We start from the raw sequence: 20,675 nt of genomic DNA on the forward strand, positions 1-20,675 counted from the left end.
TTTGACCAAAGCTGGGTAAACCTTTCTGTTTGTAATCTGAGGGAGAATGTGATTTTTTGTTTTCCCACTCTTCAACTGTGGGGGAGTCAGAATGCAGCCAGTGTCTGGTTATTATCTTTATACCAAGAATGTAAAACAAGTACTGTTTATTTATTCTATTTAAATTTCTTGTTGTTTGCACTAACTGAAGGGCTTTTGTAATTTTGTTGCACTTGTTGCAATGACAAATAAAGTTCTATTCTATAATATTTCAAGAATAAAGTTAGATTTTTCTGTGAATAAAATTGAAATACAAGCAGGACCTTGTTTGTGTTGCAGTCACTCGTGTGTTCTGGAGAATATGGAACATTTAGTGAGATTATACTTTAGTTTTTACACATGGTGAAATACTGAGCCTTTTGGCCCATCATCATCATCGTCACCACCACCGTTTTCACTTTAAAGAGCTTAAAGACACTTTGCAGATGTTTGAGTTAGATCTGACAAAAGAACCAAACTAATTTGGAGGATCATTCACTTCAACAGTGCGCTATACCATTTCAAGTTTTTAAAGATTCAGCTTTATTCTCAGAAAATTAAGACTCTTTTAATTTTAATATTTATTGTGTGTGCATCTGAGCCTTGTTTTGTGTCAGTATACCACTAGATTTCAATATTTTTAACCTGGTAAAATGTGGGAGAGCTTGATATGAAACATATCTTAATCATTGTTAACTACATATATGTAAAACTGTACATAGAACTAACATGGTTCCCCAGTTTTGCATTAAATTATAACTGATAATTTTTTTAGAATTTTCCTGGTAAATACAATTACAAAGTCAATTATTTAAACTCAATTACAATTTAATTACGATTACAACAGTAACATTTTTTAAATGACAAATATAATTCCGCCATAATTGTAATAAACTATTAATTACGCGATTACAATTATAATTGACCTGTACCCTGGTATTTGGCATACGTAGAGGAGATTTGAAGCTGATTTAGGCTTGTCCAGTATTGCCCTCACAGTTCTGTTGCTTCTGTCTGGTAATCATGGACAATGTGTCTCCTCAGGGAACAGATCTGGAGACCCTAAAGCAGTCGTCCAGGCTCGTCCATTACTGCGCGACGCCTCTTCTCTTTGACCCCGTCCTCCGTAAGCAGATCCATGAGGAGCTGGCTGTGCAGCCTCCGGTCAAGGTAGGATTCCATCTCATCTCTGAGTCACATGATGTACAGTACTTTGTGTAGTGTAAGGTTTCATTGAACATAACTTTAGATACATGTGCACGAAATGATAATAGTCTTGTTGATTTTCCTGTTGTCAGAACAAGTAATGATGTAATGACTTAACCTGTAGTTGATCAATTGGAGTCAGAAATGACTTTTATGAAAGAAAAAAGATCCTCCAGAGCAGACATGGGCAGTTAGAGGCCATCAGCACCCAAAGTAAACAAACAAAATGGGCTGAAAAAAACCACACAAATAGCAAAAGAAATACACCAAATAGGAAAAATACAAAAAGTGACGCCAAAAAAGGTCCATATTTGCAGAAAAAAACACAAAGGGATGTAAAAATACATGAAAAGACAACGTCAACATTGAACAGACATGCTGTAAATGAGCCAGACTTAGCCAAAAGAGGCTAATTTTCATCTGGTTTCCCTGGCAGGATTTTAAAAGGCAACCTAAATGTAAAAGTTATTAAAATACAGAGAGAATACAACATGACAAAAGAGAACAGGTATAACAAAAATAATTACTGATCAAACAAAATACCAAGCCTGGACTAAAACTCTTTGATTTGCCACACAGTAAATCATTGATTGATTATACTTTATTAGTCCCTGAGGGGAAATTCAGTTTCAGTTACATCCCGTCCAAGAAACATGAAGGACAATAACATATCACATGGGGGACGGGTACGGGAGTACTGAGGAGCAGCCAGCAAGAGCAGCGCTCCGTTTCTCAGGTTTGTCACCAGAGGAGACGGTGACAGACAGGATATGTAGTGATGTAGGAGGAGTGAAAGTGTTCTTTGAGATAAGCCTGTTTACTCAATTCCATGATTAGATTCAGGATCGGGATGATGATAGAGGCTCCTGTTAGATCTGAACAAGACAAAAGAGCAGCAAGCAGGGAAATGAGGGAGAGGGAAAAATAGCGCAGGAAAGGAGAGTTTTTCAATCACAACTGAACTCAGTTCAAACTAAATAGTTGATACTGTCACACCATACTGGGTCTGTCTGAGGTCTGTCACCTCAGAGTCAAAGGTCAGGCTGCACAGAACATAAAGGATTAAAAAAAAACACACACCTGAGAATAGGGTTGGGCATCGTTTAGATTTGAACGATTCCGGTTCTGATTTCTCGTTTCAATTCAGATTTAAATGAGCTGCTAACCAGAGGAGTTTCTGGATCAAATAGTCTGAACCTCTCCATTCATTTTATTCCTATGGGCTTTTATGAACTTTACTAGGAGTTTCTCACTGGGCTGTGAAAACTTTAAAAACACAGCAAAATAGATTTACCAAGCTAATGATCAGGGCACATTTTAACTGTTGTGAAGAGCATTAAACAGATTAAATTAAAATGCTATGTTTGTTTAACCACATAATTCTTTTTACTGTATCTGTATGTCATCCAGACATTGTTCTCATCCACTACTGTTGTCAGGGTGACCCCAAAAACAAAAACTCTACCAAAGTGACATTTCTGCTGTTTGTTTTTAAGGATTGAACGTTGTTGACAAAACAAGGGCAGATGTTAATATTTTGACTTCCGTGGAAACCTTGGAATACGGGCAAAATCAGAGTGAGCGCATGTTACGACGAGGAACACGATAAACACAGCAGGACAAAAGTCACATTGGGTGAATCGCTTCTTCTTTGTCTGGTGAAAAAACACAAGAAATCTCAGTAAGAATGAAGTGAAAACATTTCTGAAAGAAACTTTTCCGCTTTGACTGCAAATCCCACAATGCAATGCGCAAAACTCTTCTGAAGTTCAAGTCACATGGCCATTTGTCAACAACCTGTTTGTTTATAACAGAGTCAAAAATAAAGAGAATAAGCAACAAAATGACAACAACAATTTAAATGTAACAATTTAAAGTTCAAACTTTTGGTTTCTTTATTCAACAACCTTTATTTGTTTTGGTGAAGCTTCTTTCTTTGTCGTTGTGTGAAAACTAAAATCACAGCCTGACCATAACAATAACACTGTGCATGAACTGATAACTAACCAAAACCTGCAGAATACGTTTGCTCATGTGAAGCTTTTCAAACCCTGTTGCTCAGTAGATTAAAGAACTTTACAACACACTCTGAAAGCACATGTGCCGCTCTTTCCATACGGATTTGTTTTCTGACTCAAGTCTTGTTTAAATTGTCAGAAACGCCATCGCTCCAACGACTCCACCGCCTCGGGTCGAGATCGCAGCTACAGCGCTGACTCAGCAGACGTGTTGCCCTGTCGTCTAAAGGAGGAGCCCTGGTTGCTGGACATTTCCAGCACTTTCCTCCAGCAGTACGTCCAGTACATGCAGAGTATGGGCTTCATCCTGGTCCAGGTCCGGCCTCAGTCACCAGCTCGCAGGTCTGTGTCTGTACTACTGACATTATTGTTAGATGTTCTTCTCGTTAGTAGTTTTATGATTCTGGTTTTCTTTTACATCAGAGGTGTGCAATTTCTATCAGATACAAAAATATTAGTGTCTGATCCTAGGGCCACATTATAACATTTGTTAGCATTTAGAATAATGACCAATCTGAGCATTAACACAGTAAAGAACAAAAGGGTTTTGTCTTTGTTGTCCTTTTGTGTGGGTTTTGTTTTGTGTTTTTTGAGTTTTTAGACCTTTTGTCTGTTTTTGAATTCATTTTGTCTATTTTCTTGTCAAAATGGCACATTTTTGTTGCCTTGTTTGTGTGTTTCTTGAGTCATTTTGTGTTTTTGTTTCATTTTGTGCGTTATTGTTGTCTCTTTGTGTATTTTATGTCATTTTGTGCAATTTCGTTGGCATTTTGTGTGTCTTTGAAGTACTTTTATATATGCTGTAGGGATGTAACGATTCACTCAACTCCTGATACGATTTGATTCACGATACTGGGTTCACGATATGATTCTCTCATGATTTATTTTATAAAATGGGACTGTAGACAAATGATGACTGAAAAATATTCCTTTATTTTTTTGCGGAAAAAAACTATAAAAAAAACTATACTGTTCTCCTTTTATTTTTCATTGTCAAAATAATTACTTGATAAACTAATCAAAACAATGCAGTTTAACTAAAAATAAATGTCTTGAATGAAATAAATAAAGGAATAATACAAATGAAGAAGAAGCCTATTAATTTAAGTTCTGGTTCTATAGTAAACAATGCAAAACTGCTTAATAGTTCTTTTTCTTTTTAAAAGTGCAACTGAAAATGTATTTTGTGCCTTAACAATTGGACTTAAAAAAAAAAAGTTGTTTCACTGCATTAAGGTCAGACATTTGTTTGGACCAGTAGAGGGCGCTGGTAGCCCATTGGTCGGTTGGCATGCAGATATCTTGCAGTGAAGAAGAGATGCTATGCTAGCAGACAGAGCTAATAGAAAAACGTGATTTTACAGATATTCACGTAATATTACAGATATTTTTTGGTGCTAAAGGGGTAAGGAATCATTTATGAACATGTTTAAGAGTAGAAGGTGGCCAGAAAGAAAGTATTAGCACTTCTGGATGGTACTGCGATTCAATTTTCACAGTATCGATGTGAATCGTAATACCAATGAATTGATTTTTAACTGCTTTACGATTAATCGTTACATCCCAAATATGTTGATATTTTTGTGGTCTTTTTGTGTGTAGGTTTGACTTTGTTATAATTTTGTGTACTTTTGTTAACGTTTTGTGCATTTTGCTGTCATTTTTTTTGTTTCTGGAGTTTGTGGGTTATGTTGGGCTTCATATAACTATTTTGTTTTGGTTTGGGGGTCGCACAAAATTAGACAGAGGGCCGCCAGTTACTCATCTCTGGTGGGACTGATATCTGTCACTTATTGCTTGGATGTTGTCGGCACCTTTCACACTGTATATATCAGTTATACGGGGAAGCAAAAATTAGGGCACATTAATGTTTAAATTGCACTTTATTTCTAATTAATCTGCATTCCACTTGAGCTCAAACTACACTGTATTTGTCCACTGAGCAAAAATGAGTTCGACACCCCTGTCCTAAAGTCTTTCACCTCACTCTGTCGGATGCACGTCTGACTTTTCCTAATGCTCCTCCTCCTCCCAGCATCGCCCGGGCTCGTGCTGCCATGCTGAGCTCCATGTCATCTGAGGGCAGGATGTCTTTTTCTTACGTGAAGCAGAAGAGTGAGGACAGCCCTAAGGTCAGTAAACGACTAACTCGCACCTGAGTTTATTCATGCTGGACAAAACACATAAAACTGCTTTTGTATTGTAACTTTTTTTATTGTAAAGCATATAAAGATTAAATTGACGGTTTATTCCGATGTACATTACATATACACATGACTCTTTTCGAATGAACATACTTTCATATGATGATCCATGTGTTGTACTGCGGCCTCAGTCAAGTATCAGGAATCTAAGTATCGGTATTACACTATATTGGTTTGGATAAAGTGGTATCAGTGCATCCCTAGTAATAGGAATAACTTGGTCTAACTGTGTGTGTGTGTGTGTGTGTGTGTGTGTGTGTGTGTGTGTGTGTGTGTGTGTGTGTGTGTGTGTGTGTGTGTGTGTGTGTGTGTGTGTGTGTGTGTGTGTGTGTGTGTGTGTGTGTGTGTGTGTGTGTGTGCGCGCGCCTCTGTAGACTACGATATCTGGCACCACAGCGTACCACCTGCAGAGGGCTCTACCAGGAGGAATCGTATTGATGGAACTAGCTTTTCAGGTGAGAACGTTATTGTGAGACGCCGTAGTGCAGCAGCTATCAATGTTAGCATTAGAGAAGAAACCAGCTGCTCACAAACACATCTCCATCTACATCTACCGACGTCACACGTTAGACATCAAATAGGAAATTAGAAAGACAAAACTCGTTACAACATCGCCATGTGAGCTGTGCTCAACTCCTAAAAACACACGCACACACAACCCTACAGACACTATCAAACTCACAGGCAAACGGAAAACTACCTAACACGCAAACCAGAAAGAAGATGCACACAGTGACAAGAACTACAAGCACGTCCGCGCACACGCAGAGATAGATGGGAATACACACGGTGTGTCTGTACATACACACACAGCTTGATGAACCCTCTGATTAGACCAGAATCAGCTTTTTATAGAAGCTGAGTCACAGACATCATCACAACTGAACACAGTCCACATGGAACTGTCGATCAATGTTCACTGACAGCTAAGAGAGCAGGAAACAGCTTTTATAAGATGGGCGGGGCCAACAGTAACTGTTCGTGATGCACTCTCTGGTGACGCTTACTCAGCATGACACACAGTCCTACGGACGCCTCCATATTTACTTTTGTAAACACTGTACGTGCCTGCAGGGTCATGGGTCACCTTAGGACCTCTTCTGCACATGTGCGTCACTTCAGAGTCACATTCTCTTCATCCTCCAAACTGATTAAAGATGCATTTAATATGTAATATGAACGACCACACAAAAAAAATCAGAATTGTGCATTTTTAATTTAAATAATTTAAATGTTCACCTGCACTACTCATCACTGCACTACTGCACTATTATCTTATTATTATTATTATTATTATTATTATTATTATTACTAGTATTATTATTATTTTATTATTATTGTTATCTTGTTATATTATTTTATTTAGTTTTGCACATATTAGTCTAACTACTGTTTATATTTATGTTTATTTTTTTTTCTAGTTAATTGTTATTATTTAATGTTTACATTATTAGAGAGAGCACAGTTCACCAAGTCAAATTCCTTGTATGTATAACATACATTACATGGCCAATAAAGTTGATTCTATTCTATTCTAAAGGGGCAGTATTATGAAAAAATCACTTTATAATGGTTTTGCTACAGTGCTATACTTTACATTAATTTAGCCTCATTCAAAGGTCCAAAGTTGTTTCCTCCCTCCCTTGTTGCTCCACATTTTGTATAAATTCAGCTCCAAAAGTGCCAGTTGGATTTTTCTCACGTTGACGTCACATCACGAAAACTCCTCCTCCTGACAATCCTAGCTCCTCCTAACGATAAGAATGTGAGCTTTTCAGAGGACTGAAACTCCAGAAAACAGGCGAGTTTGGGAAAGTAAACCTCAAATACTGTGTTGTTAGAACAAATGGAGATGTGTGAAAAGTTGCATAATAGTCAGAATCAGAATCAGAATCATCTTTATTCGCCAAGTGTATGTTGTACACACGAGGAATTTGACTCGGTCAACTGTGCTCTCTCCAATAGTGAAAACAATTCAATAATAAACAATCAACTAGAAGAGATGATAATAAGTATAAACATAAGTATAAATATAAACAGTAGTTAGACTATAATGTGCAAATAACAAGATGATAATAATAATAATAATAATAATAATAATAATAATAGTATTAAAAAAAATAAATAAATACAAAATAAAAATTAAAAAAAAAAAAAAAAAAAAAATAAGATAAAAAGAAGGGAAAAATAATAGAAAAGAAAGGTAATAATAAAATATAATATTAATAAAAGGAAAATAGTGCAGTAGAGCATTGATAAGTAGTGCAGGAGAACATTTAAATTAAAGGTATGTACATGAACATTCTCAGTGTCAGATTGATCCAGGGTTGTTATGTTTGGTTCCAGGGTTTTTTCACAGAAACAGGACTGACACTCTTTTTTTTTTTTTTTTTTTTTTTTTTTAAGGATTTTTTTGGCTCTAGTGGCCTTTATATGACAGTTGCTTGACAGGAAAGGGGGTCAGAGAGAGCAGGGAATGACACGCAGGAAAGGGTCCCAGGTCGGGAATCGAACCTGGACCCGCTGCAGGTGAGGAACTATAGCCTCTGTACATGGGGCGGGTGCTCTACCCACTGAGCTAAACACCGCCCCACGACTGACACTCTTTGACTGTTTAGAGTTGATCAGAGTGACAGCCTGGGGGAAGAAACTGTTTTTATGGCGGGTTGTTTTGGCGTACAATGATCTGTAGCGTCTGCCTGAGGGGAGGAGTTTAAACAGATTGTGTGCAGGGTGTGAGGGGTCTGCAGTGATGCTACCTGCCCGTTTCCTGACCCTGGACAGGTATAAGTCTTGGATGGAGGGCAGATCAACACCAATGATCTTTTCTGCAGTCCTGACTATAATAGTGGACCTTTAAGGCCTGCAGTGTGGACGTAGTGACAGTGTACTGCAGTGTGTAGCCCAAGATGTAACGGTAATTAATGGTATTTAGATCAGCTGTACAGCGGAGTGATATGATCTTTTGTATAATAATATATATTTCACTGGATATTCTGCACCGTGTTTCTATACGTGATTGGTTAGAATCTGGCTGACCTCCTACTATTTCTGAGACAGTCTATCCACAAATCTTAGGTTTGCATTACAACACTTGATTATTCTGTATTTAGGGAGCTCATGCACACCTGAGCACCACTTATGGTCACAACAACCTGTAGTTTTTATATCCAATGAGAAGTCATGGGTTGTGCTTATCAAAGTTAGAAGCATTGTTGGTTCAGGTCCAGGTTTTCATCTGGGCTATGCATGTTGTGTCTGAAACAGGGTTCTCGCCAGCGTTGTTGAGCTTAGGGGCCCCCGACATTGTAATTTTGCTCCCCTACGGAGTGATGTCGCCCCTACGTTCAGTTTTCAGCAACATAGTTTGAGATTTTCTGTAGTTTTTTCCTTTTTTTTCCCGTCGTAATAATTGTTGCACACTTGGACACAAAAAGGGACTTCCAGGTGTGCACGGGTTATTTTAACTCTCTTTTTAATCTGCATAACCCAGAAACACATACATTAGCTGCACCGTTTAATACGGGCGATTTACTCGGGTACACCCGTCTTTACTCGAGAACCCCGAGGACCCCTGCAGCCACTTAACTGCCCTCGATGTCACCTGTGTGATCCTCCGCTTGGTAACCGTAATTACTGTTCAATATAAACAGAGCTTCAACCGGACGTAGCGTGTAGCAACACATGAAGCTGCTCGTCATGTTTAGAACTCGCAACAGATCATTCTACATGCACGCGCACAATGTGAACACTGTGTGGTGGAAACGTGTTTAGGCTTAAAGAGACATCGGGTTCATTCTGGTAGGACAAGTTAGGGCCATGTTCTCTTGGGCCGGGTCTACTTTTTTTTGTACTTGTGTGTGTGTGTTCCAATATTACTGTAGGTCCCAAATAATACCTCATTTAAATGTGAAAAGCAAGTCTTGGAATCAGTCTTTTGAATAAAATGTTATTTCTTGTCTCTACAGTATGTGTGAGTACTTATTAGTGGTATATATATATACTGTATATACTAAGCTAGATTAACGTTTTAACTACATTTATCATGATCCTTCACCAATTCAACAAATAACTTTTAGCTTTAAAATAAGGCTTGAGCAAAGATCAAAAATATAACAACTTTAGCTTGTGGCCCTCAGAAAGTTCTAAGTGTCAAATTTTTACACACCGGTGGCGGTCGCTCACGCACCATGCGATCCCCCATGTTATGAAAAGTTCCTGGTGGGAACCCTGGTTGAACAGTTGAAGGTTCTGTGCTGTGACTGCTCTGCTCTGTGCTTCTTCCTTCAGGGCTGTTACTTCTGTGTGAAGCAGTATGCACTGGAGTGTTCCCGCATCCCCATGGGCCAGACGGTCAACTCCCAGGTAAGGATTGTCTCTGTTCCTTTAGCGTCTTAGTTCTGAAACATTAATGGAAGTGAACCTTAGAACGCTCCCAGTCATTCCAGTGTTCAGCTGGTTCCAGGCAGTTAAGCTCCTGTTGTTTTCTGGAACAAAAAGCACAGACAATGACTTGTAGTTTATTAATGGAGGGAACTGAGTCAACTCTACATGTGCTGTTGATCACTTCTTATGAAAACAATTTTCAGTACAAATTTGAGCTTTACTAGTTTTCACGTGAGAAGTACATGTACTCAATGTTGGTACTAGTGACACAAAAAACATCATTAGTACTACTAGTGAGCCTTATATGCTTATAAAGGGGGCGGGGAAAAGGGAATTCAGGCTTGACATTGGCTTTTGAAAATATTCCAACCAATCAGGGAGCTGGATTTGCTTTTAATCCCTCCTACTTCATCTGCATTAGGTTCACTAATACTACTAGTGAATCCCCTCTACTAATACACTTGTGATATTTTGAATGTATACTAGTAGTAGTAATCGTAAACAAAAATTCTGTTTGACGAGTAAAGGTAGTTTGTGGGTAGATCTTACTAGTAAATCAAAGTACGACTAGTAACACTAAATTGTCTTCTAATAGACACTAGTAAAGTCACGTCCTAGTAAACCTAAATTGAGTTAATGTCATCATAATGGACCTCATTTATCAACCTTTTGTGAAAACAGCTGCAAATCTGAGTTCACATTGTGTCGTACGACAGGACCAACGTGTGATTTATGAAACATTCATATCTGACCAATCCCAGCGTACAAATGATCAGGTGTTGATAAATGCGGCGGCTAAATTTGATCGTCATTAACATGTTACGCCCTTAAATCTTCCTGGTTCCGCGGCCCCACCCACTGAGGTAAAAAAAAACACGAAACAAGAAAAGAAAGGAAATCCTCACATTTGAAGTGGGGCAAAACAAAGATGTACTTTTTGACAGTGTGAAAGCTGGACTTAAAGGTACAGAGTGATACAAGGTGATAAGTATTTTCAATTCATACAAAGTGGTTAAAATGTCCAATGATCCCAATGTGTTCAAAGTCTTTATATCCATGTATCCACACTTCACCCATGCAAAGGGCCAGTGCTTACTGAGACCCAGAAGTGGTTGACTCACAAAGAGCAGTCCAGTGGGTGTGTGCGTGGCTACCACATTGGTAGAACTCGCCCGTTGTGTCCTTTGGTCATTAGGCTCACAGCCGTCTAGCTCATCATCGAACCTGGCCAGTTCACTTGTGATCTAGTCCCTCTAAAGCCTGATTTAAAGTTCAGTGTCAGGACCTACGCCGGGGGCATGACATCAACGTGACGCGGAGGTTGGCCCTTATACTTCTGCGTGGAGGGATCGCCTCGCTATGCGATTGGCTGCCCTACAGCTAGGGGGTTGTGGCTGTGCATTGTTCAAAATGAGCATTAAAAAGCCCTCACAGAAAAATATGTTTTATGTTTTTTTAAGCATCTTAAATGTCATTTATTTCTGGATTATTACTTACCTACTGTACCACACCATGTGTGTTTTGTTGGACACAAACATTAAAACAATGGTTTCAAAATGTGCACTTTATTTTTCAATATAAACAGGAAACTTGTAAACAAAGTATAAAAGTGTATCGAGCGGACTGTCGACTGCTTCGGTCAACAGTCACCCCGGGGTTGAGGAGACTCCACCGTAGAGTGGAGAGAGAGCAGCGAGGTAATCGGGTCCACGGCCCCGGGAAGCGGGGAGTTGGAGCAGGACAGCGCTGTAAAGATAAACATAACGTCATGTCTGCTCCTCTAGCCTCCACAGCATGTTGATCATTGTTTACTGTTAATGAAACACACACACACACACACACACTCTGTAGGTACAGAGACGAGGCAGAGTAGCGACAACAACAGAAAACACACACCTTTTGTCTGTGATTGACTTCGTTTGGTGGTGTTTTGCGTGCTACAGCCATGAAAGGACATAATAAATATCTGGCACTTTTAGTCTGTCTCGGTTCTCTCTGTGACTCAATCCACTGTACAAACAACTCTCGTAGCGCTCCACAAAAAGTTGAAACATGGCGGTGTGACTGGATAAGGCAGTGACCGGGGCTGAGGTTTGGAGCTGATCAATCACAGCCCGAGCTGACTAGACGGGTAGTCAGGATTTTTGTGAGATGCACGTAAGATTGCGGGGGAGGGGGTCTACGTGTGTCTATGGCGGGGAATTTTACGCAGAACCTTAAATCAGGCTTAAGACAGCAATTTATTTCCACAGAGGTAGAGGCAACTGTAGTGGTGTAGTCGACCGGCTTCCACACACGCTCGTATACTAACAGCGCGGCCATGTCACATTTGAATGGCAGAATGGGAGGAGGAGCAGCAGAGTGACAGGGTTACACCCTCGTATTAAGGAGCTAATTTAAATGCTCTGTGGAACAGGATCACTGTGAACAACTTCACAGCAGAAATCCTGGAGAGACACTGAAGTATGACGTTTGTATCGACCTCAGTTGTCTGCACGCTTTCAGCAATAAATAATAGTAAAATAAATTAAAGGGGACGTATGCTATTTTTCACCCATCTCAATTTGTTCTAAGAACCTCAAAAACATAGTATTTGAGGTTTATTTTTCCAGAGTTTTAGCCTCTGAAATGTGTCTTTCTAGGCAGTTCTAAAATTGAGCGTGTCATACAGCTCCAGGTGGTCACACATAGCTTCTATTCCATGGTTGAAAGGGTGAACAGACCGGTGTCCGTGTTGACGGCCTGATGTCATCGTCAACAAAGACTCTGATTGCGTTTGGCATCAATGTCTGCTCGCTAGCAGTGTGACTCTGAAGTGCTGTATGTTTGAAAACAGGTTTATGTTTTAAAATCTATGAAGGTTTGAACTTTGAGAGTGTTTAAACAAGAGAGAAATGTTCATTCCTGTCTGAGAAAAGTGTATAAAGTGTGTGGTGAGGGGTTTTACAGCCTTAAAACATGTATAATAATTGTAAAAAATAAAGCTGACTACTTCGCACTGTAGTGCATTTAAGATGGCAATCATTTATTTTCTCCAACCGCTGCGTTGCATTGTGTCACAAACACGTCAGATCACCGATACGAGGTGATAGAACAGGTAGTAATGTGTCTGCTCCTTGGTGCTACACCAAACCACAAGATGCGCTGAAAACCACAAGAGCGGCGTACACCTCCGCGTGAACAAATAGTGCTTACACTACAGTGTACGTTCACTGTGGAGGTGCGGTACCGGCAGCAGGCAAGTTCTGTATTTAGTTTTACCGGTAGCCATCACTCCTTCACAAGCGAGAAAAACAATGGCGGACTTTTGCAAAAGTTTTCATCAGGTTGGGGGTGGAGTCCATGGGTGGAGATACCAGCGAAGGGGAGGGGATTTACAATATATCACTGAGATAGGTTTTTTTTTCAGAAAAGCTAGCATGCACTGCGTCTTACTTTATTACTTAACAGGGCTGCAGCGACTTCCTGTTGTTGACCATGTAGCGCTCGATAATATTGAGCAAGCTACTCCAACCCATTATGTCTTTGTGCACGGACAGGTTTAACATTTTCTGCGTTCTCCACGATCATTCTTGTTTACTGCAAAACCACAACGCATCCATACCTCTGATTTAAACTTTTCAGGAGGCTCAGTTACTTTAGGTTTTCCACTCTGCTCCCCCACTGTGCTTTGTCCCATGATCCCAGGGGATCATGGGAGATGTGGTTTGCTTCTCAGAACAGCCCACTCAATAGTGTCGGAAAAACTACACTAGCGGGAGTACTCAGAGTTCTCGTTTGGTACCGTCACATGGCACGGTATTACCGCAAGACATTTGAAACCGCAGTATTTACAATACCGTTACATCCTTAATCAGAATTAATAAATACCAAAGTTTGCATGAATATGGTTGAACGCACGTTGTACGCTCAGTTTTGAACATATGAACGGTTGATAAATGAGGGCCAATGTGTGAGGACTGGTAGATCTTAACTATGGATGATGTCACTGATATCTAACAGCTTCCATAGCTTCTTAAAGCTTCTGGTTTGGAGGTTTTCTCTTCATATTTATGATGTGGGCATGAGGTCAAATGACTTTATGGGTGAAACTCTTCTTCAGGGCTTTACCTGTACATCACTGGTCCTGGTTGTGCTAATTATCTGTTTCCTGCACCTTTTGGTCATCGACTTGTGGATTTTTCCTGATCACAGCATTTTTATTTTTGCTCAGTAACTCATTTAGTTTAAAGCAAAAACACACTATGAATTAAAGCGTGTGTCATTTATTCTCTGAGTTTGAAGCCAACTTTATAATGTATGAAGTATGGAACAGTGAGCATTCAGATACTCACACTAAAGGCACACATCACATCCTCACTATTGGAGAAGCCACGGACCAAAGTCAGACAGGTGAGTTTTAACCATTGACTTTGTGTTATCCTTACAAATGACCACACATACAGACACATCTTCATTCTAAAGGTCACTTTCGTCTGTCTATGTGGTACATACTTTTTCTGTAAACAAAACATTATAAAAGAAAAGAGTTCATCCAAGTGATGCAAAAATCTTTTCTATTTAGATTGAGGGTTGGTTTCTCCTAATGGATCACTGAAACAACTGATTTAACCAGTTTTTAAAGCAGGCTAAAGTTTGTCTTCCATTCTTTGAGAGTCAGTGTTTTTGTTTAAGAGCTGTACCCATTACAAGAGCTCTATGAATGTGTAAAGGGATTCTTGTAGAACAATCTGAGTCAGGAGTTACAATCCTCTGATAAACCTCTGACAAAAAGACAAATGTTTTTACCTCAAACTGATGGATTGCTGGGCAGTAGGGGTATGACCATACACTCAGCTCACAAGACAAGACCAGACACGATAGGGTTCACGAGAACGAGACGAGATTTTAAGAAAACTTCCATGACAAAATATATGACTGGACCAACAGACTTTTATTTAACCGAGTTGCACATGCATTTTGAAATGTTGTATTATAACTTTTTATATGCATGATGTAAGCATGAGCTTTTAATAAACGTCTTCTTCCACAAATTGAAACTAAAACTGAAATGTGTAAAAGTTCAAATAAAATAAACAAAATTGTATATTTCTTTCTTTTTTTTCAAGTGCAAACAATATTATGTGCATAACCAATTCTGTCAATAGAGTGCAAATAGTCATTAACAACATGTTGCACCTCCACAGCCATGTTCTTTTAACTCTTAATAAACTCTGTCTTCCACAATTTGAAACTAGAAGTAAAATGTACCCCTCCTCCACTTCTTCTTTTCCTTCTCCTGCTTTAGGTTCTGGCAGGTTCGACATAGCAAAGGCGCATTACTGCCCCCACAGGTCACAATTAGAAGTTGATAGCACATAAAAAAAAAAAATGTTGCAAGATAGATTTTTAACGCAATGAGAAATCTCGTCGAGTTTAATCTCGCAAGATCTCGTGGCACAAGATATCGTCACACCCCTACTGGGCAGAACAGATTAAATAATTTTCCATGTTTTGAGTTACATTTATCAGTAGACGTAGATGGATCACTTTAAACAGAATTAATCTTTGAATATGGGAGAGGGCTGTCGATCTGTGGTGTGTTCGTTTTTTGGTTATTGCGTTTCAAAACCAAATCAAAATAACAAATTAACAGGGCGTTATTTGGTTTTACTGACTTAAAACCGAAACTGAAATAAGGAAAAATCAAAAAACAAGCAAGCAGTGTTTTTTCTGTTTTGAAATTAAATGTTGTTCTGTTTGTGTGATATTTGGATATTTACGGGGAAACTAGGACGAGAGCTTCATGTTTTAATCTCACCACACAGAGTGGACCCACAGACGGACTTTCACTAAGAGGTGTAATTTGTGTGTCAATGACATTTCGTTAAAGAGTTATTGATGCTGGAAGTCTGAAACTGTGAATATCTGCCAACTTTACCAATCAGTTTTACGGTCCAAATAGTATCCAAATATTAGACTATGTTGTAAATGTCACACTCAGTACTATACACTACAAACTCAATGACTATATACTGTCTGCTATATGCTATAAGTATGATTAGGATGATGAACATTCTCACTGAAGTATACTTCCAAGTTTCCCAAGGATGCATTTGGAATCTATGACATAAACCTGAATCACACTGAGGCTAAATATCTCTGTTTGATTCTCCATCTTTGAAAGTTCTGAAAACATTTTAAGTGAGAAAGTGACCAAGTAGAATATTTGATCCATAAATCTCACATAGGCACATTTTACTCACATTTTGGAGATTTTCGGAAACCCTCCATTGTGCTACTGACAAAACCTCTGGTTAACTTCAAAACAAGAGCCCTATTTAGGAATTACAGACGACAAGAAGATATGATTTTGTTATGAAAAGGCGATGGTTGATTTTTAGCTTGAAGCTGGTCCCAGGACCATTTTACATTCCGCTGCATCATGGGACGGTTGAGTATGACTCGTGTGCCCACCGTGCACACTTAAAAAATGTTTCCATATAGTATACATCCAGGTATTTCTAACGTTCTCAATCTTTTCATACTATTTAATGTGAACACACTACATACCGTACTCATTTAGACGTTAGACTTCGTATGAGTAGTACCTTAGTATGACATTTACAACACAGCCACAGTATAGACCTCATAGACCAATAGAATGAAGATCTGGGTTAAACTGAATGTCTGTCAGAATGAGGTGATATCACTGGGAATACTGGAAACAAACTAGAACAAAAATGGAGGAAAGCCAATCACTGTCCTTGTCTGGAGAAGAAACACAAGAAATCACAGTAAGAATGAAGGAAAACACTTCTATGCATTAGCAATGAACAGAACTTTCCCAACAATGTCAATGAGAGAATGTTTACATTGGAAATCAAAACAAACTTTTTAGCAGCAATTTTAACCCATTTTTCTTTTTTCTTCAGCAAATTATCTTTTTCTTTATCTGATAAAACGGGATCATCTCCAGCAGCTTTAAATTAGCTTTAATGCTAACGGGCGTGTAAGGGTGTACTCACACTGGCAACCAGGGCCGTTCCTAACCAGCTCTGTGCATGTGTGAAACCATGGGGGGCCATTGTCTGGCCTGCGTAGGTGTGAACTGCACTGCAGGGGGGGTTAACGGCCCGATGGTCCTGCTGGAACCGTTGGTACCGCGCGATGCTTTACGGCACATAAACATCCGCATTCCGCAATGATAGCGGTGTCAGAAGTGCTCGTTAACCGATGAAACGTTCAGAGTTGGCGTTACCTGATATATATGAACAACACCACAGAGAACTCATGGAGGAAGAGGACAACATGACCATCAGGACTTCTCTTTGTTCAGCCGACAGTGGGACAGTAACGGAGTGTAGCAGCTCATCATCAGGTCCGGGTATTTCCGAGTGTATAAATATACATATAAACACATATTACTGGTATATTAACCCATATAAACCAGAAAATATGGAAATGGGACATTTTACTGCTGCAAATGTGTAACATATTACTGGTATTTTGTGGACAGGACACATGTAGTTGGCTATTATATAACCCAGAAAAAAAATGGAAATTGGACATTGTACTGCTGCTAATGTATAAATATATATATATATATATATATGGTGTTTCAGTGTTCTGGGACACATACTCACAAACTCTGTAGAATGAAAACAAGCACAGTGTCAAAGTGTAGTGTATTAATTTATTCATCTAAATGTAACCAAAAACAGAACATCACAAATACAAGCCCAAATAAATGAAATGTCTGAAAGAAAGGGTAATAATTTTCCAAACAAAAATCAACAAGCCAGAAATAAAGTGCAACCTTTTGCAAAATGTAACATGAACCTTAAAAACAAAACATTTAAACATTGGAAGTACAAGGATGGGAATATTATGACAGCAGAACCTGGAACAAGACTGCAAATTGTTGCAACTATTTATTTATTTTTAATATTATTTTAGTTCTCTTCTTCGGTCGTGTCGTATTAGTGCACATGTGGCAATACCAATTTTCAGTATGTGGAGTTCCTGTTAGTCCTGCACAACTATAATGAATTGCTCAGAAATCTACATGTGTCCTGTTCTCAAAATACCAGTAATATGTTATACATTTGCAGCAGTAAAATGTCCCATTTCTATATTTTCTGGTTTATATGGGTTTAATATACCAGTAATGTGTTTATATGCATATTTATATCCTCAAAATTACCATGGAATTTTGGGTTTTACTCGGACCCCTCATCATCACGTCTCTGCAGAAGAAGACCCGCCGCTGCACCTCAGCACTTTAACAACTCACTAATTTCATAATTTAAATAAACTATTTCTACCTTTGTTTTTCTGTTTGCATGTCGTTTGCTTTGTATTTAATAAAATGGTTTCTCCAACAGTTAAATCTACACATTTATACTGTATATAATGCACATACAGGATGATGTGTAACAATAATTAGTCAAATTAGCTGTAAACACATTTTAGAACTAAATATAAGGTTATGCTGTGAACAGAAAGAAAGGAAGACGAGCCAGATAATTCTAAACTTTAGAATATAATACAATCATAACTTTTAATCATAAATATGATTCTTCTCAAAACAACAAACTTTGATATCTTTGTCACACAATATCTAAGCTTCCAGTGAATAATTTACAAAAAAAAAAAAAAAAAACTTCACTGATGGTGACATTGAGATCTCAATGTCACCATCAGTGAACTTTTTATTAATTTGTAAATTATTCACTGGATGCTTCTCTGGTGGTGTGTGCAGTGGTTGTTGTTATTATTATTATTATTGTATGAAGCCAACATTACTGCATCTCTGCACATCATTGTTGTCCTTTTAAAATATTTTTATACAAAGACTTAAAAACAATCTGAAATTAGTGCTGACTCAAGTAAATCACCTTTATTATGCATTATAACAATCTGTTCCTTAAGTCTCTAAATTATTGAAACAATTAAAAACATCTCCTAAAAAATAAAATTACAGAAAATTAAATAATCATTTAATATACATTTCAATAAATAAGTGCATCCCATGTAACCATGTTGACTCTGAGCTTTATTCTGTCTGTTGTCTGTAGAAGTGATGGGTCTAGATCAGATGATGGAAACTAGGATCAGCTCATGGTTGTAATGTCCAGGGAGGGGCGTGGCCACTCTGCATGGACTTAAAGAAGAAGAAATAAAAGAAGAGTTAAATAATGTCATGTTCATCAAAAGGAAAACTGAAAGTGATGGAGATAAATATGCTCAGATGGACACACACACACACACACAAAGTTTAAACAAACACACAAATATTCTGTCCTAAACTGTCTCACACATTAAAAGCATCTATTTACACTTATATTAATGTACACAAAGACTAGCTCCACAAAATCAGAACGACATTCATTGATCCAGAAACTAAACTGATCTTACCTTTATAGGCTCAGTTTCCTCCTTTGTTTTCAAATCCATTTGAACCTCCATTCATGGTGGTTTTTATCGTCAGAGAGAGTCTTTCATTTTTAATAAATCCACCGTTATTTGGTCTGTTTTAATCTCTTTCTTTCTCACTCACTTGGTTATCTATGTTCCTTGGGTCGATTTCGTCAAAACAAAGCAGCATCTTTAATGTTTCCGTTACGTGTGAGTAAAATTACCGCAATGTACCGACACTGGCTGTAAAGAGCAAGAGTCGTTTAAATTAACGTGATGCGTTCAGGGGCCCTGGGAAACCCAGTCCGTGAAAAGAGCACGTGTCTGGGTAAATCTTGGTTTATAGTTACCCTACGCAACAGAAAATATGAAATTAACAAAATGTACTGTCAACAACAAACCCAGAGTCGCTTAATGGTGACGTAACGCCAAACGTGTGTCATAAATTAACGTGATGATGGCCCCAGTTGCCAGTGTGAGTACACCCTAACACACGTGTGTCATTTCCACTCTGCTACCAGCACGGCTCTACACCTCTGCTCTTTTCCCAGTGTTTCCATTAGTACCAGTAGGGTTGTTCATGGCTGCTCCCTGCCTTTCCATCCAGGGCTGCGTGCTCTGATTGATTGGTTTGATTTTTTTAAGGTCTGCAATATTTTGGTGGTGTTTAGTGGTTAGTGGACTCGAGCCTGTCCTCAAACATTAGATTCCTGCATCTTACCTTCACAGAAATTCACTTCAAGATATGTAACAAAGGTCACCGGTCCCCCAAAAACACACTCTAACACCCAAACATAGAGTATTTGTTAGGTAGGGGTGTAATGATTGATATATTGATTGGTTAGATAACTATCCACTGAAATGGATGCAAACTTAATCCATTGATCAACATCATCAGTGAAACAAAGCACAGATATTTTTTTTTTTGCCTTTTTGTTAAAAATAACCATTTCCATTTAAATGGTTGAAATGTTACAGTAATGACATTTTAAAAACATTGACATTTCTTCCGGGTAATAATTCTAGCAAGTTAATTTTGTCTTCTTTTTGAATAATATGTTAAGGTTTCATTTATTCAGACAACTTTTTTTTAGGAAATTCACTTTGATCTCCTGACATGTAAAGCATTGGACTTATTATAAGCTTATCATTTGTTGCAATCTTGAGGACCTCCTCGAAAATGAGATGATTCATCTCAAGGGGCTTATCCTCTAAATAAATAAATAAATAAAAAAGCCTATAGCATACGCCTCTGAGGAAGACTGACAGTTAACAATCAGAATATGTCAGGGGATCAAAGTAAACTTCCTGAGAAAAAGTTATCTGAATAAATTAAACCTTAACATATCAGCATTGCTTAGTATTTTTTCTAGCTTTAGGTCTGTTAATGGGTACATATTATTGTCTTAAATTAATCAAAGGCCCCTGAATCGAATTTAAATCA

At 38.4% G+C, this 20,675-nt stretch overlaps 1 protein-coding gene across 8 annotated transcripts in view; it reads left to right on the forward strand.

The window, feature by feature from the left end:
- Window positions 1-20,675, forward strand: part of szt2 (SZT2 subunit of KICSTOR complex) — a 197,923-nt gene that overhangs the window by 160,354 nt on the left and 16,894 nt on the right. For all 8 annotated transcript variants that reach the window (XM_028445251.1, XM_028445256.1, XM_028445254.1 and 5 more), the window contains 5 exons: window positions 1,063-1,188; window positions 3,382-3,584; window positions 5,278-5,374; window positions 5,821-5,901; window positions 9,737-9,811. In XM_028445251.1, coding sequence (XP_028301052.1) covers window positions 1,063-1,188; window positions 3,382-3,584; window positions 5,278-5,374; window positions 5,821-5,901; window positions 9,737-9,811 — 582 coding nt within the window. The remainder of the gene's footprint in view (window positions 1-1,062; window positions 1,189-3,381; window positions 3,585-5,277; window positions 5,375-5,820; window positions 5,902-9,736; window positions 9,812-20,675) is intronic.

The sequence above is a fragment of the Gouania willdenowi genome, chromosome 4 (assembly GCF_900634775.1).
Source record: "Gouania willdenowi chromosome 4, fGouWil2.1, whole genome shotgun sequence".
NCBI lineage: Eukaryota > Metazoa > Chordata > Actinopteri > Blenniiformes > Gobiesocidae > Gouania > Gouania willdenowi.